Below are 27,301 nucleotides of genomic sequence, written 5' to 3'. Positions count from 1 at the left end.
TATGACCCACTCGAAGAAATATGGTACTTACCTTCGTACGGTATGTAACGAAAATAAATAAAAATCATACGTTTTGTTTAAATCTATATGTCAATATGTCAACTAGCAAACCGGGCGAACTCCGTTTCGCCACCAGAGACCGAGACCTTTCCAACGAATGCAAAACCGTGGAAATCGGTTGGTGCGTTCTGGAGTTGTAGCGTCAGGAAGGAAAACCCGACTTATTTTTATATAGTAGATAGATGATGTGTGAAAATGTCTCAAAGGTAGAAATAGAAAAATTTGAGTTTGATAATGGAAGAATTGGTCCGACACATACATGTAGTCTTTCCTTTGACGATAGAAAGAATTTGAATAATTTTAAAAATTATAATGAAATAATATAAAAAGGTCGCATTTAAAATATAAAAGAAGCACTCTTTACCCGCTCTATTCTCTATACCCGCAATACAGAAATGTTTATATTTGATAAGATTACCAACCCTTCTTTATTCAATTCATAAAACCCAAACGCAAATACATTGATTATTTTAACATCATAAAGCATATTGTAGTGAGTGCCGTGTTATGAAACAATTCCCACAAGAAAAAAAAAACATTGCAGCTTTATATGCAAATATTGTAGTCTTAGATTTGTTGTATAAGTTGATATTAATTTATAATATAAAGACAAAGATTATTTTATTATATTCTATTACATATCTATTTAAATCGCAAAAGAATATAATTTTGTAGTTCAACCCAACCATATATGCTAAAGTGGATCCTGTAAAAAGTAATTAAGACGTAGTTCCGTATATAAAGGATCTCGTGGAACTAGTTTTTAGAAGTTTTTAACCACATTTGTTGGGATCTTTAGTTAAAACTACCTTACATGCAGATTTATTCGGAACTTTTTGAGTTACCACTTTCGAAAAGAAACTTTTTAATCAAGCTTGTAATATACCTAATGTAAAATAATATTGATATATAATATATACTAGCTTCCGCCCGCGACTCCGTCCGCGCGGATGTCGGTCTTCACGTGGATGGTTTATTTCTCCATTTTGAGTAACTCTGACAATGACATCTTATAAATATCTATTGGAATTTGGACCCAAATACGGCTAGGCCTATAATAATACGCAACGTGTGTTCGCGGTTCTACAGAACAACGTCTATGGATAAAACTGAAAAATTAAGATTAATTTTTTTCTACGTATTTTTCCAGGATAAAAAGTATCCTATTTTACGCCCAGGATAATAAGGTATAATTATACCAAGTTTCATCGAAATCGAACCGTTAGTTTTCACGTGATGCCTTCACATACAGACAGACAGACAGACAAAAATTTTTTTAATCACATATTTGGGTTTGGTATCGATCCAGTAACACCCCCTGGTATTTATTTTTTCAATATTTTCAATGTACAGAATTGACCCTTCTACAGATTTATTATATGTATAGATCTGATCTATCTGCTGATTTGGTATATTATCTTTTTAAAGAGTAATTGTAAAAAATAAAACATCCCTGACAAAGGTATGCTACTCATACACCATGTGCAATGTGCATACACACTTTAACCCATTGAGCCCCAAGCGGCCCGATCGGTCCCAGACACAATAGAAAATCTATTGTCCCTAAAGAAAAATCGATCAGTGAAACGGATGTATGCATAATGCATCTGCCCCTTACCCCTCTACAGGGACACGGGACTTCACTTTCTGTGGTTCCGGGGCCTGAGTCAAGATTTTTCCGTTGCTATGACATACAACGAAACGATAAAGCAGTATATTAACGATATCTTAAAACTTACCAGATGACGCGCCCATTTTTATGTGTCCAGAGGAAATAAAACGAATGGAATGGCGTATAAACGTCATTGATGAGTATTTGAGATATTTAATTAAATACCAGACCCTTATTCGTGCAGAATTAAAATGTAGCTAATAAAACAAGAAAGGGAAGGATTAGGGTTCATCGTTAATATGTGATTGTAACTAGGCACATTAATAGCTTTTTATAACATACCTACTTCTTTGAAATTTTTTTTACATTATGTATTCTTACACCTATATATTTTACTACGTACCTACTAATATACTAATATATTTTACTATTGTTTAATTCAATATGAATTGAATGCTATATTTGATTATTTGGATTATATGGAAAGTAATAAGAGAATTTGTTCTCTACAAATATGGAGTAAAATGATATGAATAATGGACAATTTATTTACAAACGTAATGTTGGTTCGTAATTGTTATATTGTAGGTAGGATGCTATAATTTCCCATGGGATTGAATATGCTTTTTTGTTATAGCACAGATAATATAATACTGTAATGATTGTTATTTTATTTCATACACCAGCGATGCGCATAATATATTCTTGCGATAGTCATCACAATTTTGGTACCTAGGTATGTACCTAGCCTTAGTACGTGTATAATTTTTTGTCAATTATGTATTTAATGATGATATATTTTTATAAAACATGGTATTATAAATTATAATAAACTGTGGGATACAAGTTATATAAACGCGTGGTTAAGAATAAAGTTATTACCTAATAGAAATAATTTTATAAATAAATTAAGTAGGTATTTTGGATTTCTTTGAATTAGTGTAAAACTTTCATAGAATAAATACCTATATTAAAAGTATTATGGATACTTATTTATCCAATCTCGGAATATAATGATGATGACAAGGTTAACAAAAAGCCAACATTAATTTCTGTTACATATTACAATTTACAAATGATGTGATGATGAGGATGATGACCTAAAATGTAGGTATGAAGAGGCAATCAATTTAGTTTAAAAATACAAAATATTATTAGCAGGTAATAGGTATATTAACTTATACACATATTCAAGTCAAAATGAGGTAATTTGTGGCACAAATTTGATGATAAGAGGTTCTTTGGTTTACATGTTTTATATTCACTGTATCTCAGTGATTATTAAAGTAGAGGCAAGGCTAATTACGATCTACATTTAATGTATATACTTATACATTAAATGTATATAATTATACATTAAATGTATATACTTATACATTAAATGTAGATTATACAGAAAAGTACATAATGGAAGTCATTTTGTAATCATTACAAAATATTTAAAAATTGCAAATATCTGATTAACCTACTGTGTAAGTCATTAATTTACTTCATTGGCGGACATTTCATATTTCTAATTAAGGAAAATTGGTTCTTAATTATAATCTATTGCATAAAAACAATCACAGAAAACAATGCTATTATCGCATCATTGTATTATTATAACGAAAAAGAACGTTCAAAAATTAGAGAATACCTAAGTCTAATTTTACGTTAGGCAAGGTCATGTTTTATGACAAATTTCCGAATTAAATAAAAGCTGAAGATCGTGAGTACAAACTAGAAACTAGTACTCATTAAAATTTTACGTTCTTTATTAAAATGTCCATTAAAGAAATATAGCAAAGAACGTTTCGAGTGACATTTTCGCGTATCGAAATATTTGATAGTGTGGCGGCCAGCTTAGCGACTACGTGCCCTTCACCCCGCGCCCGCGCCGGTCGTACACGGGGATTTGTTCGCGACGGCTCGTCAGCGGTCAGCCCCTCACTCCGCGGCGACCGGCATAGACGACGGATGTGCGCTCAGTTTTTATCTAAATTCGAATTATTGTAACGTGCGAATTAAACGCCTCATCGTGGAATGTTTTGTGATTTAATTTAAACGCTCCCAGCATCCCACATTGGTGACCCCGACTTCAAAATACGTTTATGATGGAAAAAGAAGACCGATCGGATTTGGAATTGAATAAAGTCGGCGTGCGGCTGCCGCCATTTTGGGCGGATGACCCTGCCTTGTGGTTCGCCCAGGTTGAAGGACAATTCTTTTTAGCTGGAATAACGTCTGATACGACGAAGTTTTACCACATTTCGTCGCAATTAGAACAAAGGTTTGCCCAGGAAGTAAAGGATATAATAAAAAATCCTCCAGCTGAGAATAAATATAAAAAACTAAAAACAGAATTAATAAGACGGCTAACGGCGTCACAGGAGAGACGAATACAACAACTTTTGGCTCAAGAGGAATTAGGGGACAGAAAACCGTCACAGTTTCTTCGACATCTACAGAATTTGGCGGGGCCAGCTGTTCCGGACGAATTTCTCAGGACTTTATGGACAGGTCGGTTACCATTAAATATTCAAACAATAATAGCTTCACAAAAAAGTCTCAGTTTAGAAGCGATTGCCGATTTAGCAGATTCTGTTCATGATATTGTACACCCCACCCAACAAGTTTGCACTTTAAATAATAATTTGAATAATAATGAAATTTCAGAATTAAGTAAGCAATTAGAAAATTTAACAAAAGAAGTAGCATCACTAAAAGGTAATTTACATAGATCAAGGTCACGTACCCCATCTCGAATAAGAAATAACCGTAACAGATCAAGATCTAAATCTAGAAATTTTGATTTTTGTTGGTATCATCATAGATTTGGAAAGCGAGCGCATAAATGCATTAAACCATGCAAATTTAATTTACCGTCGGAAAACAACATGTGCAGCCGGAACTAGCGGCAACCGACTGCAATATTTCGCCAGGCCGCCTTTTTATTATTGATAAAATAAGTAAAATAAAATTTCTTGTCGATACAGGTTCTGATTTGTGTGTTTATCCACGCAGAGCGCTCAGGCAATATCGAGAGAAGACTGACTACCAGCTGTTCGCGGCCAACGGCACTGTCATACCTACATATGGCTGGGTGCAGATAAATATTAATTTAGGTTTGCGGCGTGATTTTAAATGGCGATTTGTAGTTGCAGATATTAATAAGCCGATAATTGGCGTTGATTTTCTTTCTTTTTACAATCTGTTGGTAGATTGCCGCCAGCAGCGACTTATTGATGGGTTGACGTCACTCCAGGTCACAGCGTCAATTGAGATCCCAACTGAAAGCGACTATGGTTCAATTAAGGTAATTTCTGGAGATTCTATTTACCATCAGCTTTTACGCAAATATCCAGACATAACCCGCCCGGCTGGTACACATAAGGAGGTGAAACATAATACCGTTCATTATATTCGAACTACACCAGGTCCACCCGTTTCCTCACGACCACGCAGGCTGCCACCGGATCGCCTTCAGATAGCACAAAAAGAATTTGAGGACATGCTGCAAGCAGGCGTGGCACGCAGGTCAGACAGTTCTTGGTCATCTCCATTACATTTAGCTCCTAAGAAAGACAACGGCTGGAGACCCTGCGGAGACTACAGAGCTTTAAATGCAAGAACCTTGCCAGACTGCTACCCTATCAGACATATTCAGGACTTTACACATTTAATTGCTGGAAGCACTATATTTTCTAAAATCGACATGGTAAGAGCATTTAACCAAATACCAGTTTTCAAGAGCGATATACCGAAGACCGCCATTACTACACCATTCGGATTATTCGAGTTTTGCTATATGACGTTTGGCCTTCGCAACGCAGCACAGACCTTTCAACGTTTTGTTGATGAAATGCTCAAAGGACTATCCTTTTGTTATGGTTATGTCGATGATATTTTGGTCTTTTCCGCAGATTACGATGAGCACCTGGAACACCTGGATCAATTATTTAAGAGACTTTCTGACTACGGCATGCTTATTAATTCAAGCAAATGTGAGTTTGGTTTACCTAGTATAACCTTCTTGGGTCACAAAGTTACATCAGCTGGAATTAGTCCCGTTGAAGAAAAGGTTCAAGCTGTCGTCGATTATCCAGTTCCGAAGAGTGTAAGAGAACTCCGCCGATTTCTAGGAATGTATAACTTTTATAGGCGTTTCATTCCAGATGCATCTTCTATTCAAGGTCCTCTCAGCTTGGCACTCTCAGGATCTAAAAAGAAAAATAATCAACCTATCGAGATGTCTGATGTCATGCTGGACTCCTTCAATGCCTGTAAGTCGTCTCTTGCGAGAGCAACCTTATTAGCTCATCCTAGGTCCGACTGTGATTTTGCAATTCACACAGATGCCTCTGACATCGCAGTTGGTGCTGTGCTCCAACAACGGGTAAATGATGACTGGCAACCACTAGCGTTTTTCTCACGCAAACTTAAGCCATCTCAGGTAAAATATAGTCCGTATGATCGAGAGCTGTTAGCTATATATGAAGCTATACGTTATTTTCGCCATATGCTTGAGGCCAGAAATTTTACTGTGTACACAGATCATAAGCCGCTGACATTCATGTTCAAAACCAATCGAGATAAATGTTCACCTCGACAATTTAGATATTTAGATTTTATTTCTCAATTTACTACGGATATCAGGTACGTGACCGGGTCTGAGAATATGGTAGCCGACGCTATGTCCAGAATAGAGGAAATTGCAGACTCTATAAATTTTGAGGAGCTTGCACGCGCTCAAAGTACAGACAATGAGCTGCAAGAACTTTTAAATAACAATTCATCTCTTAAACTAGTAAAAGTAAAATTACCAAATTCATCTCATTTCATCTACTGTGACGTGTCTATGCAAAATCCCAGACCGTTTGTTACTAAAGCTTTTCGCGAACAAGTTTTTAATAATCTACATGGATTAAGCCATCCTGGTGCTAAGGCGAGCATTAAGTTGATTACGCAACGATTTGTTTGGCCTGGAATTAAAAAAGATTGTCGACACTTGGCGCGAGCTTGCACAGATTGCCAGCGCAACAAAGTCATTCGTCATACAATTTCACCTTTCTCTCAATTTTCTACACCTTCTCAACGTTTTTCGCATGTCCACATGGACATTGTAGGACCATTACCTTATTCTTCTGGTTACAGATATTGTCTCACGATCATCGATAGATTCACGCGTTGGCCTGAGGCGATTCCTTTACCAGACATACAAGCCGAGACGTGTGCCCGTGCTTTTCTCTCTGGCTGGGTGGCGAGATACGGATGTCCAGAGAAGATCACTACTGACAGAGGAAGACAGTTTGAATCTGATTTGTTTCGTAGCTTATCTTCATTGTTGGGTGCAGTTCATCGCCCTACAACGGCGTATCACCCGGCATGCAACGGCATGGTGGAGCGCTTTCATCGGCAGCTTAAGGCAGCTATCATGTGCCATAAAAATGATCAATGGTCTGAGGTACTTCCACTTGTTTTACTTGGCATTCGCAGCGCTTGGAAGGAAGACATTGAGTCATCTGCAGCTGAGCTAGTGTACGGGGAGCCACTGCGCCTTCCCGGTGAGTTTCTCGCTCCTAAAGCTCATAGTACTGATCTAACAGATTTTGCATCCCGCCTACGCAACCATTTTCATAATCTCGCACCAAAACCAGCGCACTGGCATACAAGCAAAACCTTTTTCATACCTAAGAGCTTACAAATTGCTGACTATGTTTTCCTTCGCAAAGGCCCTATTAAAAAGTCATTAGAATCACCTTATTCTGGCCCGCACAAAGTGATTGAAAGAGGAGAAAAAACATTTAAAATTGACGTGGGAGGCAAGCTTTCGCATGTAACCATAGATAGACTTAAACCTGCTTATTTGCTTACTAAATTACAGGAAGAACCACAACACGATGAGAACAGCAAATCACTACCGTTCAAGACTAGAAGTGGACGAGTGGTTCGCTTCCCGAACTACTATCGACCTTAGCTGTTGGCATCGGTCTCGGCGGGGGAGTAGTGTGGCGGCCAGCTTAGCGACTACGTGCCCTTCACCCCGCGCCCGCGCCGGTCGTACACGGGGATTTGTTCGCGACGGCTCGTCAGCGGTCAGCCCCTCACTCCGCGGCGACCGGCATAGACGACGGATGTGCGCTCAGTTTTTATCTAAATTCGAATTATTGTAACGTGCGAATTAAACGCCTCATCGTGGAATGTTTTGTGATTTAATTTAAACGCTCCCAGCATCCCACAATAGTAATTATTTACATAGATTAGATTTTAGCAATATATATTAATCAAGTATTAATCTAATAAGATACAATAAATAATACAATGTTATTCAAGAACAAATAAGACGATATAATTTTCCACTTATTATTATTTAATAATTTTACGTAGATAATGACGCAAATAATATTATACAATCCTTAGTAAACTTCCATTAATGACAACGATTTCGAGAGATTATCCATAATAGTACATAATGTTATCGATACACGCATTTAAATAATTACCACAGTATATGAAAATAAAAGCCTAATTAAGTCAGCCGAAGCACAAACTGTTACAGAAGCTTGACCTTTCGATATTGAAATTCTGTTGTGCATATTGAACGCTACGTTATTTAGGGTTTCATTTTGTGGCCTGCGTAATATTCCCAATGCTAGTGAACGAATATAAAAGATTGTGGTTGGAGGGTTCTATCTATAACCATAGACTAATAATAATATACTACGTATACAACTATAGCAATGGTTTTGATGTAATAAAGAGTGAAAACCGTCAAGAGATGAAGGAAACTTTTATATTTTCAGTTTAATTTAACATTAAAAAAAGGGTATCATTTAAGCTATCACCAATTTAATTAGTTTTGTGTTTCTTAAATAATAGGGTTTGTCCTCAAAATAGTATATCTGTCACCAAAATGTAGTCACCAAACAATGCAAAATCAGTTCCACAATAAATCACCTAAAATCCTGAGATATAAGGTCTAGTACCAAATAAATGTTTTTGTATGTATTATAATAGGTGTGTCCTAATAAGTATTTAAGCAAACTAATTTAAAGAGATCACCAATAAATCATATTATGTTACTAAAAGTTAAAATAATCAATATTTATTCTTAAAAATACTAACCACTGAATAATCAGCTCTGGTTTAATAGCTGGCTTATGGTTAGCATAATTGTGGATAAAACACTTAATTAAAGTTAAAATAATCAATATGTATTTATTGTTAAAAAACAATAATCACTGAATAATCAGCGCTGGTTTGGATTTCGAAGGGCGCCCCCTTTTTCTTTTCTGGCCGATAAGCACATTTTTTGCTTCTGGTGGGGGGTTGGCCAGCTTTAAGCGTATGGCTAATCCGATAATATGTTTGCACATGTCAATTTTTAAAGCGCGCCAATTTGTCTCCGCCCCTTTGATCATTTTTTCATTAAAATTATAAATTGATGTATTAAATTGTCAACGAATACTATTAATTTATTATCTGAACGAAATAAAATGTTACTACTGTATTGGTGACAAAATATCAAATAAAAAGGAGTCGCAGTTAGGGATCGATAATCGATTTATTTGGTGACAGATCTACCATTCTGAGCACAGAGCTATTATTTAAGTAACAAAACTATTATTATATGAACGAAGTTTATATTCATGTTATGCAATATAATTTTATTGGTTATCGATCTCTTATTTTGCACATATATTAACATTAATTTGATAATTCATACCTGGGAACAATTTTTGTTTATCTGAGAACGGAAATATTTCGTGGTGATAGATCTATTTATTAGGTGATACAACTTGATGACAAATATAAAGTTTGGTGATAGAAAATATAGTTCCCTTAAAAAAATCGTTTTTTAGAGGAATTTTTCCATTAAATATATTGAATAAACAAAGTCTTTTTACCACAAAAATAGCCGAGTTTCCGAATAACGATTAAGAATGATTTATGGAAGCTTAATTTATCAGTTAACTGTCGAGTACACAAACATTTTTAAACACGAATTTTCGCTTAAAAATGAATACTGTAAATAATCTTTTGTACATTTATATATAATGCGGTTTATATAAAGTAAGTGGTATGTTGTTACTTTGTCCGTAGCGATAGTTCAACTTTCCATTAGTTCTGTTCTGCCCGGATGACTTTTTACCTTTGAGCAAGTCCTGAAATATAAACGATAATATGTTAAAGTTGTTGAGAGTTTTATACAGTTACACAGTTGGTAATTTTATATAGTTGGTTAATAAAGTGAGATAAATATGGGCGTAGATATTCAAATTAGAAATTTTAATACAATGACGTGAAGTAAAAAACCTCATTTTATACCTAATGTAAGCAATCTTTGGATGTTTATCACAATGATTATAGCAGACGATAGATCATTTTTATAAGCCTATATTGGTTTCAGACAAATGAATGAAATAAAGAAATAACCTTTTAACACACAACAATAGCAGTATATTTAATAAATTACAAATTATAAAAGACAATTAAAGTGCGGAAACGTGCGCCAAGAAATTTTCAAACTAAACGCTCGTAAAATGGTAATTAAACTATTATATGAATCGTATTTCTTTGTTATAAAAAAATATCTAGCTAGTTTTCTTGATAGTTTTTAATTATTATTGTGTTATTGAATGTGATAAATAAACATTATAATAATTGTTTTTAGTCTGATCATTATAATATCTCTTTGCATAATATATTGCATGCTTTGGTATATTTATAAAATAATAATAATAATTAAAATAAAATACGTATAATTATCTCTATAAACACAGTCGCTGGATGCATAATTTTAAACAAGGCGCGAAACTGACTTAATTATCTAATAATAAGCAACGGCTTTGCTTAAATTCTTTTCCCATTTTTTTCCAAACATCCTTCTATATATTATAAATAAATAAATAATATTAAAATAAAAATTCATCAAATAAGTATTTCTGTGACTTTTTATCAGGCTTAGTAAATTGAATTCGTATATAGCAATTATTTTGGTTTATACTTTAGTACTTAGGTATATATTTAAGACTAAAAGTTCCATAACTCGGTACATAATATAGTATGAAATAGTTATCGAAGCACATGATACTCATATAATAATTATATACAAATATAGTTTAACAAAACAATACACCCATGTATGTTGCGCCAACGTCGTATGGAAACAATGAATTTCTGGTACATTAGACTCTAGCAAGCAACAATAATTGTACAATATATACGAATAATTGTAGTCTGTAATTAAATTACACGGTACGGAGAATTAGAAAGACAGAGAATGAGAAGACTAATTAAAACAATAGTTTCTGTGTTATTTGACGTCTTCGTTTATTGAAATGAAATGTTTAAAGGAAATTGTATTAATTGAAAATTACAACCATTTATTTGACATCAAATATACCTAATATATTATAATAATTAGTTATTAGATCTTGAATACTAGCAAATAGGTTTCCTCTTTAGAGGTGAATAGTAATCCTTTAGAGGTGAATAGCATACTATGTATCCAAAATGTAGGTACTGCACCACCACCATAAAATATGTAATCCTTTTAGTTTTTCGGGTTGTCTGGCAGAAATCGCTTACAGCGATAAGACCGCCCTCTGTACATATTATAACTTGTATCATTCTTTTTTGTTATCTTGTATTTTTGTGTGCAATAAAGAATTTTTCATTCATTCATTCATTCATTCATTCATTCATTCATTCATTCAATCCCGTGCTTATTAAGGCTTACCGTTATTGTTAAATGTAAGTACGTAACATTAATAGACATACATACAGCGATTCTAAGCTGTTTGGTATTTGTATAAATTAATTCGATTAACTCAATTTTCATCAAAGTAAATAAAAAATCTTACAATTTTATCTAATACAAGCTTTCCACCCGCGGCATCGCCCGCACAGTCAAAGAAAAACTCGTATAGTTCCCGTTCCCGTGGGATTTCCGGGATAAAACCTATCCTATGTCCTTTCTCGGGTATCAAAATATCTCTATACCAAATTTCATGCAAATTGGTTCAGTAGTTAAGGCGTGATTGAGTAACAGACAGACAGACAGAGTTACTTTCGCATTTATAATATTAAGTATGGATGATTAGCATAAAACACAAATACTTTTATTATGTCCATAAGTAATATCTCTACATAAACAAAAGTTTAAAAAAAAATAATGTTCATGTGTTAAATGGCGTGTTAGTCACTCGTATCACTCAAATATTAGGTACCTTAAAAATTGCCAGGCTCTTTTATACTGTCAATTATTTATCCTAAAAAAAAAACAAACAAATTCTTACCTTAAAAGCGTTACGGAATTTCCGCGACATTAAGCTGTAGAGAATGGGGTTGATTGCCGTCGAGAGATAACTGTTAATAGTACTTAAATATAAGAATGCGCGTTCCATCTGGAAATGAATAAAAAAAAAAATAATAATAATCGATCTTGACGCAATTGTTCAAAAAAAACTGTTTAATATCTCAAATATAAAAAAGCATATTTGGTAGTTAATAAATTAATAATAATTATAGTAAACTAGCGGTCCGCCCCGGCTTCGCCCGTGGTACATATTTCGCAATAAAAAGTAGCCTATGTCCTTTCTCGGGTATCAAAATATCTCCATACCAAATTTCATGCAAATTGGTTCAGTAGTTTAGGCGTGATTGAGTAACAGACAGACAGACAGAGTTACTTTCGCATTCATAATATTGTTAAAGCCACAATGTAATATTTTAAACGCATGTGTGTGCGTCTTATTATAATGGCAGAAGCTTATCCCTACCCCCATTAAATAAATTTTCTCCATTTAATATCTCACGTACCTACTGAGTTTCAGGTGCATGTGTAATCAATTTAATGTTCCTGCGATATACATTACATCGTTTTACCTTACCTTATTGTTTAAAATATATGTATAACTATGTAACAATATTGTAAAATACTATACTTATATTATAAAGCTGGAGAGTTTATTTGTTTGTTTGTAAGATTGTTTGTTTGAACGCGCTCATCTCAGGAACTACTGGTCCGATTTGAAAAATTCTTTCGGTCTTAGATACTTAGATAGCCCATTTATCGAGGAAGGCTTATAGGCTATATAGTATATATATATCCATAATAAAAATAAATATGTGCAATAAAGCTACAATTTTACAGGAATTTAATATTATACTAACATGTTTAACATGTATATGTTAAATATTTAATGGGAGTAACATCAGTTTTTACGGTGAACGTTTTAAACATTTTATAGTTTCCATACACTTTTACAAGCGTAACAACACAGCAACTTAAAAATATGGCGTGGCGATAAGCGAAAAATATTCTACAGAGCAGAATACGAAAATGTGAGATATCTGAAAAATTGTACCGAAAGTTGCGAGACGAAATAGTCTGTAACGTTTTCATGAAATGAAATGAATTGAAAATGTGATTATCATACGATATTCGAATCTGCGTCTGTAGGTTGTTCACACTTCAACTATTTACTTCGATCGAGGCTTACATTTCTCCTCAAAAAGCTCTAAATAATTATTCGATGACGATTAAACATAGGCTAATCGTCAATACAGCACAATAGCCTAATCTATCCTTTACATTCTTTCCTTTTGAATTCTTTAGATATTTAGATGTACAATAGAATAATACAATAATTATATAATTATAATGCTTCGATCATAATAAACTAATAAGTAAACTTTTCGCAAAAATCTAATATTTTCTTTATCTACAGAGAATCTTCATATTTTTACTAGATAATTGCCTAGTAACATTACATTGAAATATTGTAAACAAGCTGAGTTTTATGCCTCGAAGCACATTTAGTTTATTAAATATAATAAGCTCAAAATCGATATAAAAAGTAGTTAATTAAGATAAAAAGTAGGGCTCACGTTGAAATAAGATCCCGTGTTCCGTTTTGGAAACAATATTAGGAGACGGAGAACGAAGTATGGTGACCAACAAATGAAGAACGATGCCGCAACTGCCGCTGGAATAAAGTTTTAAATTATTTTGTAATAGGTACCTAGTAATGGTATTTCCTAAAATATAACGAAAAAGTTATATAATTACCCAACATCTTCACAGCTTTGTTTTTATTGTGAGCTCCATAGGCGGGGTGAGAGGATTGCGATTTCAAATTTAACGCTATCAAAATATACAACACGAAAATCACTGTCATAGGCACCACGAAAAACACAATGAGCTGAGCTGCTATGATGATAATTTTTTCCTCTGCCACAGTGAGACAACAATAAGTATTATTTTTTCGCTCTATCAAATAAGCGAAAAATACATTAGGTACTGAGAACATACACGCAATTATCCAGATAACCGTGATTATTTTGAAAACACGTGAATTTAACGCTAGTCGTTGTCGGAGAAACGGTTTCGATATTACAAGGTAGCGTTCTATTGTAAACGCAAGAATTGTAAGCACACTACAGTTGCTCAGGACATCCCATATCAAAAAATGTAATCTACATCCTTCGTCACTAAACGGATACTGGTCTTTAATCCATATGATGTATATCTCAATAGGAACGAAAAGGGCCGTCATGAGATCTGTTATAGCCAAGTTTAGTAAGTAATAATTAGTTGGTATCTTCATAGATCTTTCTCGTGTTATAACAGCACACGTGCAAGTATTTCCAACAAGGCTCAGAACCATTGACACGCCGAGAATGAAACTAAGTATGGCCTTCACTAAATTATTGGACTCTTGAAATGTGTCGTGGTCGTCGTAAAACGATAGCCCAATACCATACCAAGTGTATGTACTAGTATCGTTAGTAGTATTTTGTACATTATCCATTATGGATCGCTTAATTCAAAAATCACACTTTGACACGACCAGTGTGATGGTGAGAGCGAAAAAAAACTGAAGCGTATATAGAAATTTTCATCAAGCTAAGTTGTAACCTACAGGCTGTTGTAAAAACATTCATCTTTTGACTGAATTAAGTCAAAACGAAACCGTTTTATTATTCGTTTCAATTAAATTAAACTACTACTTAAGATACCTATAGATAGATTTTATATTCTCTAATTTTTTTATGTCTCTGCTCTAATTATAATAAATAATGAAGTCATGAGGAAAATGTATGAATGGAAATACGCTACAAAGTTCGCAGTTCAACTGAATATAGAGAAATATTAATAACAATACTTAGATATTATATTAAAATAAGCACTTCCTTAATACTATTTTATAATTAAGCCTTTTTTTATTATTTTAAACTTAAATCCTAAAACAAAAAATTGTAGAGCAATTTTTGAGTTTAAATATTTTTATATTCAGAACTTTTTGTTATAAATTAACAACAAATATTTAATTCTACACGTGCATTCTCATGTCTTAATAATTCGAAACTAAATTTTAATTTTCTATTTTAATTTTACATGTTTTAGTAAAAATAAAATAATATTGCAGTTGTAAAATAATATTTTTCCGAACACCATTAGCATAAAAGTAATTGACTGTAACCAAACAAGGGCTCAAATTGACAGCAACCATAGAGCGGTTCCAACGGCCCTTAATTGAAATTACTACCTAGTACCTACTGTCGTATACATGCGCCTTCAGTGCTACCGTTAAAGTGCAAAGGAAACTTTAAGAAGCCCTTTTTGGGAGTAATTGTCTTAGAAAGTGATTTGATTTTCATGCGCTATCTAGATTTTAAGTAAATAAGTTATTTTTATAATTTCTAGCCACGGTGAAATAAAATATGGTTGTAGTAAAATTATAGTTTAAACTAAATTTCGTAGAAGAACGACAAATCATCATTAGCTTATTTGTAAGGCCAAAGCTTCGTCTTCCTGTCACCACCGTAGCCTTTCAGATAAGGTAACTCAACTTTAATAGATTAAGATAAGGTCAAAATAAATTATTCGTCGATTTTTAAAATGAAGATTTAAACACGTTTGTTAAAACCAATAACTTTTCCATTTCATTTGTCTTCATTAGCTTTTCACGTTTTTCTATGTGATTAATCTGTGTGTAATTTTGCTTGTGTAATATTGTTTCTCTCCGTCGTACAATTTCATGCAGATCCCAAATGTAATAAATTAAGTCTGATAACACATCTGCAACTAATGGACCGCGTTAATGATCACTTATCAAACGGCAATGCCTATGGCCGTTTGACTTTCTCAGAGATATATATTTACCTAATAAAGTAGTTGTTGAAATGTTTATTATCTGATTTAATACATATGAATAGTGATTTGGTAATTGGTATATTCAATATTGTATCAACTATTAAAACTCAAACTCGAACTCTTCGTTTAGAAGCGATTTTGAAGTGTCAAAATAGAGAAATATAGGTTGCATTCAACCTTAAAAGCAATATATCTTTATATTTTCTGATATTATCTCTTGGTGTGCCTGCAAACAAAAACCAATGTGAAAGATTTATTTATTTATTTAAAAAACATCACATAATTTGAAAATAATAATAAAATATTAAATAAGATATCATATTCACTCTAGAAATGTTTACAAAATGAGAATTTCACTTTCACTGCAACATACATACTAGCCTAATGACCATCATTACCATATTGAAGAAAAAACAGTACCTACCTATTACGCAAAGTATATTTAGAACATTCTAAATTTAGAACCTTCGTTGTATTTCACAAGGAAGCTTAGAATACATTTTTGCATTTTCATGAATCAATAGTTCAAGCTCAAACCTAAATTCATTTATTTTACCTTAGGAACACCTTTTTCTTAATATATCTACATAATGTTAATGTTGTTTTTTTTCACTTAGGGATAAAAGTTTTTGCCAATGGTATCCTCGGATATGAGATCTGTTTTGGCTGCTAAGGGCATTATGACTTAAATGAGAACTTAGAAGAACAAAGAACAAGTCTTTCAAATGGCAACTACTATGAGGAAAGAAGTTGTGATAATAACGTGTTCAATGTGGTATGTAATTAGTTCTGAATAAAAATACTAAGAAAACAATAGTTATTCAATACTGCAAAGTAACTAGATTAAAGATTTAATCTTAATTCATACGATTCGACTTCATCCTAACTAATATTCCTCAACCACTAAACCTATTTGTAACCTTGTTTATAAGTCTGCTGTGTCTCTAGATTATAATTGTTATTCATACTTATTCTGTTACCTACCGCGTGAATTTATTGATAACAGTGTCAAAGGTTGCAATAACACGTCCAGCATGCGGCTCTCACGTAAATCATTATTTGTCATACTTATCACCTTCACCTAGAGACGAGGTGGCTGCCAGAAATTCTTCCGTTGAGATAAACTTTTATTAATAGAAAAATAATCTTAATATAGACGATTTTTCAAGTAATCTCATAAAACCATTCAATAAACATACATTTTGTATGTATGTACCTAGGTAGTTTATGAAGAAAATATACAATACGTACATTTACCTAAGTACTTGCCTGTTACTTTTATATTTACCGTTCATAAGACTGTAATTTTGTACTTTCAAGTTGGTATACATAATGATGAATTGTTAAAATCCAATTAATTTTTAAATTTGTGCTGTAAAAAATAAAAAATAAAAGAAAATATCAGAAAACAGGATATCGGAAAACGGGCCTTCCCTTTCTAAGCATTATGTAGGTACAGTTGGATTATTTAAGTAATACATTTTACAATACACTTTTTTATCGATAATATCGATAATAAATGTTTAGTATCGGTAAAATTTAGCTAACTCATACTGAAATATTAAATACTGAAAATCTCTACTAATATTATAAAAGTGAAAGTAGGTAACTCTGTTTTTCTATCTGGTCTTCACACATAAATCATGGAATCAATTTTGATGAAATTTAGTGCATAGAAAGTCTGAGACCAGAGAACAGGTTGACATAGTTTTATCCCGGAAATCCTACGGGGAGAAAGAACTATGTGGGTTTTTCTGTAAAGACCTAGGCGGGCGGAATTGCGGGCGGAATGATAGTGTTAAATAAATCTGGTTTAATTAACACACAATATTAAGATTTATACCAATCCATACTAATATTATAAATGCGAAAGTAACTCTGTCTGTCTGTTACTCAATCACGCCTAAACCTAGTTTGGCGGGCGAAAACCTAGTTTGACATAAGCAATCAATTTGTGATTGTAAGGGCCGATTTTTCAATGCCCAGATAAACAGTCTAATAACTACCCCTCGAATAGATTTATTCAATTGCTTATCTAACTCATAACGGCTCGCCTATTTTTCAATCGTGATTTATTTGATGAATAACTATCTGACCAAATATTTCCATATTGGCAGCTCTGCTCTTGGAGTGGCGAAACAAACATATTAAATTAGTCAGGTTAGAGCGGGATAGAGTCAACTTGCAATATGTCAACAACCGTCATTATGACTCACGTCAGGAGTGCATTTTAAGTTTATCTTGTGTTCTATGATTGTTGATTATTGTTTTGATTCGAGTAAAGAGTTTTGATTAAATTTGTGTTAAAATTTATATATTTTACGATGGAAACGACATAAAGGCAGCGTCCGGAAAATTTTAAATGGCATGATCATCAGTAGGTACTATCAAAAACATCAATTTCAATATGATTTTAATTGATAATTATTTTATAGAAAGAGGCTTTATTGTAAAAATTCTACGCTCTATGTTATTACATACGAAAATATCCCAAATTTGACGCGTCAGTTGTCAATTCAAACGTCTAATCGTCGAATAGCACGCTATCTGGCCGTTGGAGCAGCAGATAGATTTATTCCTCAAATTACGTAGTTATTCGATAGATAAGTCCTATTCGTCTATTGAAAAATTGAATATTTTGTTAACTGAAGAATAAAGTCTATCTAGCTGTTTATCTGGGCATTGAAAAATCGGCCCTAAGTAAAATAAATAAATCTCTGCACTAATCTAAGTAGCAAATAATTTAAGTGCGATTTTAAAGGGTGGTGACAAGAAACCGATATAAAAGTCGCTAGGGACCCTTTTCTCGTCCTAATAACGTTTTATTAGACGTGATAAGTTCAACTGAAGTAATGGCTATTACATGTTAACCCATATTCTTATCGAGTTGGTGAAATCTAATTTCAGGCGAAAGATAAAGGGGAACAAATCTTCATGAAAACATCATTTGGCACGTTTTGTTTTTAGATAAGATACTTGTCTATTGAACAAGTCAACAACCGACTTCAAACTTGCACTTGCAACATTTACAAATACAGACAAAAATGCTCATAAAATAAAAACTACTGGGCCTATCCGAAAAAAAAAAGAATCACGTAAATCGGTTCAGAAACCTCGGAGTAATCGGTGTACATACATAAAAAAAACATACCGGCTGAATTGATAATCTCCTCCTTTTTTTTGAAGTCGGTTAAAAAACGAATGATGACTGTAACGTTTATCCCACCAAAAACATAAATGTAAAATTTGGAGCCGAGTTCAATCGTTGACTTAATTTGCCAAAAAAAGAAATGAGATCTAAATGTGTGCCAAGTTCTGCAGACAGTCCAGAAATTTATTTAAATTTTACATTTATGTTTTTGGTGGGATATCATTACTTTTTGTACAGAAAATTACTCTGCATATTTGATTTACTTTATGAATAAGTATAATACTTTTTATATAGGATTTTTTTTATTTTTTCTTGCGGTTTCTCTGTATGGTTTGTTTAGTATTATTTTCTATATTTTCTTATATGTTATGAATGTCAGCGCACATTGCCCCGTCATTATCTGCAATTTTTTAAACTCGTTTTCTGTTTAAAAGATTACATGATTTTCTAAACATCCAGCGTGAATTTGTACACACACTAGACAAGATGCAAAGACACACCAAGATGCAAAGATCGTTGTAGAAGAATCGTCGCCTTACTCCATGACGTTACGGTATTGCCATGACGCGATCTTGAAATTTTACTCTAAACGCGCCTAAAGATGTTTCACTTATATTAATATTACGCAAATTAAATCATTTCGACCTTCGACGAAGCCTTCTTCCATTACACCATTTATGGTAATTATTTTTGCATGCTTGTATTGGCTGAACATGTTTGTGCTTTATTAATATAATTGTATCACCACTGAATACCATGTTTAAAGCAAAATAAAGATTTTATTTATTTATTTATTTATTTACACTGAAATTAAAACTAAACTAAACATTCATAAATAAAGAATAAATAAATGTGAATATGTAAAATTATATATTTTTTTTAACTGTATGAGCAATATTTTTATTACAATTTTCTTTTATTTTACGTTTAATAACAGTCTTGAATAAAGAAATCATGCAATCGAAGTAATCCGCCCTAGCGATACCAGCGCGAGTGAGTGTGATGTCAGAGGCGCTTCGAATCTACAGATGTTTCGTCCTAAGTCCTAACATATGTAAACTTCAATAATCTATATCTCAGTCATTTATTGATGGATTTCAAAATTTTTTTCGGCCACTGATTAGTTTTGATCTATTTTTTAAGACTAGTAAGGTGAATATACTATTTTCGATTTTTTTAAACTTTTCCATTTTTCCATACAAACAAAATTAATGTCATTGAATAAAAAAATAAATACAAATAAATTCAGTATTTTCTGATTTTTTCCTTTGTACACTCACTATTACCTAGTTGATTACAAAATTTTAACTTTCTAGGTCATCTGGAAGTGGGTTAGGTTTTGTATATGTCTATAAGTCAGTCAGTCTTAAAAATTGCGATTTTTGGATATTAATATCTACGCAACTGTTTAATCTGTATTTATGAAATTTAAGGTTCCTGTTTATCTTGAGGTCGTCTTGATATGTACCAAATTTGGTTTATTTAACTTAAATAGTTTTCGAGTTATAAGGGGGTGAAAAGTGGCTCGAAATGGTTCGTGTAAATATACACACGGCTGCTGCTCGCCAGTTCTCTTCGCTTGAACTCGGCTTGACACGCTGCCGCGTGTCTAGATTTCCAAATCTTTGGATTATCTATAGGAGTTATTTTGCATACCAAATACTTTTTATTTATATAAAAAAAACCCTTAGGCACATCAATTGTTTTTTTTTTAATATATTACAATAGCATAGCATGAATGTAGTTAAGAACAAGAAATGTAGAGCGCCCATATAATAATAAAAAGTTCGTAGGTAACATTAAAATGCAGTAAAACCGCCACGAGCAATTAAATATATTACAAATAAGTATGTTATATTCATAATGTTAATAATACGGAATAGATACCGCAGTGCCTACGGCTTATTTGCAGAGGCTTGTTCTGGTAGCATTTTGCATACACTGGTATCTTGTAAGTAATAAGTAAGTAATTAAATTCATCTTGTTTACACAATATGTCGCAGTTAATAGCTAAGTTTCAAATATATCTCTTTGGTAAAAAAAAAAACTTATTTAAAGATTAACAAATCCAATATTATCTATTATCTGATCTAGATCTCTACTCTATTTGAAGTAATTCTTGAATATCAAAGTATTCTTGGAATACCATTTAATTAGCAAATAATTAAATATGTTATTCGTAACAATGTCATTAAACACCCAATTTCGAGAACAAATAAGATTTTTGGGATTTACAAATAAATTACAAGAAACAGGAATTTGGCGGAAATTTTTAATTAACATTTCTAATATTAGCGACGAGTTTGACGTTAATATAAAATTATTTATTAATTAACAATTCGTTCCGTTTTTTAACATAGATAATGTTACGTGACCTAATCATACACTCAGTTCACTTTCACTTCTTAGCACAGTTTAATTCGTGATTTATTCATTATAATTCGTATTATGGTTAAAGTAATAATGCAAATCCAGGGAAAATTATTTGCTCTGGCTCACACGTGCTTGAAGCCTGTAGCAATGGATCATAATAGTGAGGATTTATGGACCTTTGGATTGATGTTTATTTATTTCTGTGTAGTATTGCACGTACTCACTTAGAGTATTTTATTTATTTATTTATTTAATTTGAGTATATTATACAAACTGACCGCCTCCTTGGTACAGTGGTTGACGCGTGAGCGTAGAACCGAGGTGTCCTGGGTTCGATTCCCGGTGGAGACGAAGAAAAAAAATGTCTCGGTCTGGCAGGACATAGAAGGCTGATCACCTACTTGTCCCTAAAGAAAATCGATCAGTGAAACAGGTGTATGCATAATGCATCTGCCCCTTACCCCACTACGGGGACACGGGACTTCACTATATATTAAATTATACAAACAACTATGGAAGAAAGCTGCAAGTAGAGTTATTCACACACTTTTCATAAGTATATTAGACTAGCTGTACCCCGCGGTTTTACCTGCATTTTTCCGCTCCCGTTCCCGTCCGGACCGAATTTTTCAAATCGGACCAGTAGTTCCTGAGATTAGCGCGTTCATACAAACAAACAAACTCTTCAGCTTTATAATATTAATATTGGGAAACCATACAAGATTTTTCTAATTAAATGAAACAACACAAATAGTTCTAACACTTACAATATGTCCTCGTAAAATGTAATTAATAGTCAAGGTGACATTTACAATGATGCCCGATTAAAAGAACACGTTTTAGCAAATCGTATTAATATTTTTTTTCAATAATAATTAACCACAATAATAAACTCACGATAAAATCATTACTGGCATAACAAACATGTATATAGAACAATGATTACGAATACTTGAATAGGATTTGTCTTAGTATATAAATGTTTATTGCAGAACTGTACAACCATAACAAAGTTGTGCCTTCGAAAATGATGTCGGTGAGTTAATTTGATAAATAATAATTACACTTAGGTATTGAACCTTTAGTACCCATCAGATCCCTTTAAACAAATTTGCAGTGATATAACTTACACATACATATACTTTTATTTAGAGTATTCGTTGTTGTTCTTATGTAGAGAACATTGATACTATGTGATAAAGCCTCCTAATTACACAATGGCTGGTTCTAATTGTTATGATAAGTTATGGCATACTTTCTGCTTTTTTTTGTAGATTTTTGTTATTTTATTGCATAGTTTGTTATTTAAGTGAAGAAATTATTAACAAAATATTCATGGTGATATTTTAATATTTACTGGATTTATTTGGATCGTATTCAATCACATTAAATAAAGAGTTCTCGGAAATTAGTTATGGACGTAATAAAATTTCGCTTAATACGTTTTCAGGTGAAATTTGTAGCTTTATCTGTGCTATGTGTGATAGCAGGAAGTTCTGCTCATCGTCAATTTCAATCACCAGGTAGGTAATATTTATTTTAGTATTGCATTATTTAACCCAAGTAAGTTTATATTTATTTAAGACGCTCGCTTCCGCTCCCGCGGCTTTGCCCGCGTTTTGAAAGAAAAACCAGTATAGTTACCCGTTCCTGGAGGATTATTGGGATAAAAAGTAGCCTATGTCTTATTCTAGGTATAGTATACCTATCGACATACCAAATTCATTTCATTGTAATCAGTTCAGCAGTATTTGCGTGAAAGAATAACAAAAATCCATCCATCCATCCTCACAAACTTTCGCATCTATAATAATAATAGGATAATAATGTTAAGTGTTAACTAAACGCGAGTATTTTAATTATAGTTAATAACATTTGCGAGTATTAAATAGTTAAATAACATTTAAAACGTCTAGATTATATAATAAGTAAAATTCTTTAATTTTCTAAAAGCTAAATGTTTACCACACAGAGAAGAGAATAATCTTAGATCTTAATTAAAATCGTTTTCGTCCATTTACTTACCAGATAATATGCATGAAAAGTTTGAAACTCTTCTTAATTAAGATATACTTACTTACTTTTTATCATAATTGTATTGCGGTATTATAAACAAAGTAATTTAATAGATGTGTGTATGTTATACTCATCTACTTGCTTATAACACTATATGCTATGGGATATTGAATTAGCAGTACTTTAGTAAATACATATAAAGTTAATTCAATAAATACGAACTAATATGTCCGTGATCCGTCTATCGGCTGTGGTTTGTGGTTGAAAGCTCAAAGCTCAACAAAGGTATTCATTAGTTAAATTTTAATTACAAGCCTATTTTTCTAAACAAGATTCAACAACAGCAAAAAAAATTCGTCTTTGAACAAGCTATACATAACTTAAATTTAGACGTTACAAATTTGTGAAACCATTTGCGAAATTGTATTAAAAAGATTCAGAATCCCGTGAAACCACACCCCTTATCATTTAATAAGCATCAGCAGAGTTCTAAGAATGGTCCAAGTTCCAACATACAATAGATATAAATAGCTATTTTCTATTTATCTGCATATTTCCACTCAAACTCTCAAGAAAAATATCGTGATAAAATTGTCTTTCTTATTTAAATTTTCCTCAATACATTCGATTTCGACAAAATAGTCTGAGTATATAAAGCTGAGTTTCCACAATAATTAATTCTTTTAAATAACTCATGGTAATTATTTATAGGTCGTGTTATGGTAATTCTTTTTTATCGTGTAATCTTCACCTCAAATGATGCGTGCGAATAAAATCGAAATTTCCAATGAAGACGCAGGGGGGTGGGTGATACTTTCCATTGTACCCGTATATTTCTGAGAAGCAACCTCAAGCATACGTAGTCCTTAATTTTCATTTCATGGTATACGAGAAGGTTGTTTTGTAAACCAACAAATTCATCAATTACGTAGAAAAAGATCAACCTAGAAATCCCTTTACAATATATGTTTCACTGATAAATATTTCTATACGGTCCAGTAGGATGAGTCTTCTGTGTTTTTCTGGATGGAGATATATTCTTTGTCATTGAACATAATAATATTATGACTACTCGTTTCGACGCGCACGCTTTTACCACTGTATCATGGAAACGGCATCATAACCTTTTGGAAATCGAAGAAAGATTAATATCTAATCTACTTGTAAATTTGTCTGTAGATCAAATAGAGCAGTCGAGTAGAACATTTATAGATCAAACAATATTATAATAATATTAAATTAATATTAAATGAAGTACCAAAACTCAAATTAGGCAACGTTGTCTATAGACTTCTACTCATGTTTGAATAGGTTTATATTTATGTTTCCTTCTTCTATTTTATTGAGTAATTAATAAGTATATATTACAGGTTACTGTCAATCGTTAGATTGACTCGATATTCTCACAAAATTCTCATAAGTAATTCAAAAAGGATCATGTAGGATTTGTCTAAATTACGAAATACTAATCAATCGACTGTTATATATACAATACAATTTAGGCACATAATATTTAATTAATGGAATAAATTTTAGGACAGAGAAGTTCATGGCAGAGTAGCAACGATGATTCCATTTCCACCATATCAGCTGCACGATCAGCGAATGGCTGGGAAAATCAGCAATTTAGATCGAACGATTTTGGCCATCAGACCAGCGATGTTGGGCCACGATATGGTGCTTATAAGAACTCAAATAATGTTGCTCGTAATTGCCCATGTTCGGCCAGCGTCAGTGATTGGAAACAGTTTGGTTCCCGTTCGAATGGTTATCAGGCATCTTGGTAAAAAGGATAGTTTATAATCGCTCTAATATTCTGACTATGGCTCGATTCGTTATTGGATTAAATGTACTTGAAAAGCTTTTTTGTTTTATTTTAAATACCAATTTTACTGAGAATGATATTCATTCACACTAGATTTTTAATTTACACTTTACTAGGAAAGGTAAAGAAAACCCTTGTCGTATTGAGTAGTACCTACCTAATGTACCCATAGCAGTATATTATTTGGAACATGCAAGCGAAACAGATGTAACTACGGTATAAAACTAAAAGTTTAAATGCGAAATTAATTTAAGAATTGCCATTAAGAACCTAATACCAAAAGGAGAACTTAGACGAAAATTCAAAATTAATGCAATTGAACATTCGATGGGAGATTTTAATTTCGATACCGGGTGTTCACTTTGCATGTAACAGACTGGGTGAGAATTCAAATAACAGTAACCTATAAATTAATTTAATTTACATACATTAAATTGTGAATATGAGGATAAAGATTATTGTTTATTTATTTATTTATTTATTATACTTCATTGTACAAACATGAATGGACAAAGCAGAAAAAAAGAACAAAATCACAAAAAGGCATTATTGTTATTGTCCTTTAACTTTTATTTTTATATTATAATGGTCGTATAATCGATGTTCCTACATTTGAATGGTACGAGTATATGTAAGCAAAGACTTTATTATGCCATTTTAACAAACATATTAGATTAACAAAGAGTGTAATAATATGGTTTTAACTGTTAATTGAATTTGTCTCTTCTTATTTTACAAATTAATGATTTCTCAAATGACAGTAGTTACACATTGTTATTTCAACCCTATGCTATTTTCTATAATTTTATTACAATTTACGCGGGACGGTGTTTAAAATTGAGAATAGTAAAAAGTATACAGAACGATAAACGTAAAATATCATTCTGACAGAGCTGAATACAAAAATGCGGGTTATCTATGAAATGCACAGAGTTCGCAATTCGTTTCCTGATCAAATATGAATGTATGTGACTAAGGTATGTGATATATTTAATTTTACCCTATATTTTCAACATCCCCATTTAGTACCCTATATTTTCAACATCCCCATAAGGGATGAACGTTGTTCAAAGCGTAATATGTTTTATTGTTGTTAACTTAGATGCACTTATTATATACAATTATCTGTGTTCTCTTAATGAAACTTCACTATCATATTTTCGCAAATGAAGAATTAGTGTTGTAGTGTTGAATTATCACCGTTGTAATAAATGTAGAGTTTCAAATATGGATCATAAAATAAATAAAAAAGTACTTAGTTAAGAACACTTAAAGGTATTAAAAATGTCAAAATTAAAAACTTGTAACCATTTTAAACTCAATTATTTCTTATTGTGAAATTATCGTTCTAACTTGTGTAAAACCATAAATTTGTACAATGAAAATGTCTTTGATTTACTTCTAGAAAAAACATCGTAATTCTGTAAGGTATCAATATAATTAGGGCGGAGAACGAAGTACGGTTACCAGCAAATGAAGAAAGATATCGCAACAGCTGCCGCTCGAATAAAATTATTTTCTAAGCGGTATTTATACGGCGTTTGTTAGTAGATAATAATAAATAAAATATATAAAATATAAATTATCTTTAATGTTCTATGTTCTTAATACATCATACTTACAGAAAATATTTATTTTTATTTTTTGTTATTTTGTAAATACATAATATAAATCTATTCATCTTAAAGACTGGTATTAGCTACTTAAATTAAAAAATATAATCACATGGATTATAATTAAAGCCTTTTAGAAGATTTTTTTTAAAGAGGGATTGTTTGTTTTAAAAGATGATTCCAAAACGCTCAGAAGTTTTTCCTTATTGCCAGTTCAAAAAGAAAACAGCTTTTAATTACTGCTAAATTAATTGTTATTTAAGTTCAATTGTAATTTTATAATATTTTTATTCAAACCTATCTATACTTACTTTCAGCATTTTATATCTACTTAAATTTATTTCGTATTTATTTTTGTACAAACGAAGGTTCTACCTAGGGGCCTTTATAGTGATCAATTACGTTTCACTTAGAATAACTTATGTATGAACTGTTCCGAGCTTTTAAAAGCGATTGAGTTTTATTTCAAATAGATTCGTCTGTTTACACAAAATGTTTTATAAGGATT

At 32.3% G+C, this 27,301-nt stretch overlaps 1 protein-coding gene across 1 annotated transcript; it reads right to left on the bottom strand.

Moving 5' to 3' along the window:
* Positions 1–9,564: 9,564 nt before the first annotated feature.
* Positions 9,565–23,065, bottom strand: LOC123693702 (neuropeptides capa receptor-like). Its single transcript, XM_045638898.1, has 6 exons — positions 23,057–23,065; positions 22,488–22,528; positions 13,728–14,437; positions 13,547–13,644; positions 11,953–12,060; positions 9,565–9,816 (listed from the first exon to the last, which is right to left on the bottom strand). The coding sequence occupies exons 1-6, from the start codon at positions 23,063–23,065 to the stop codon at positions 9,700–9,702; spliced, it is 1,083 nt and encodes a 360-aa protein (XP_045494854.1). The 3' UTR covers positions 9,565–9,699.
* Between the last annotated feature and the right edge of the window lie 4,236 nt (positions 23,066–27,301).

This window comes from Colias croceus, chromosome 8 (assembly GCF_905220415.1).
Source record: "Colias croceus chromosome 8, ilColCroc2.1".
In the NCBI taxonomy this organism is placed as follows: Eukaryota; Metazoa; Arthropoda; class Insecta; order Lepidoptera; family Pieridae; genus Colias; species Colias croceus.
The sequence above is the reverse complement of the archived record's forward strand: the minus strand, read 5'-3'. Positions and strand labels throughout refer to the sequence as shown.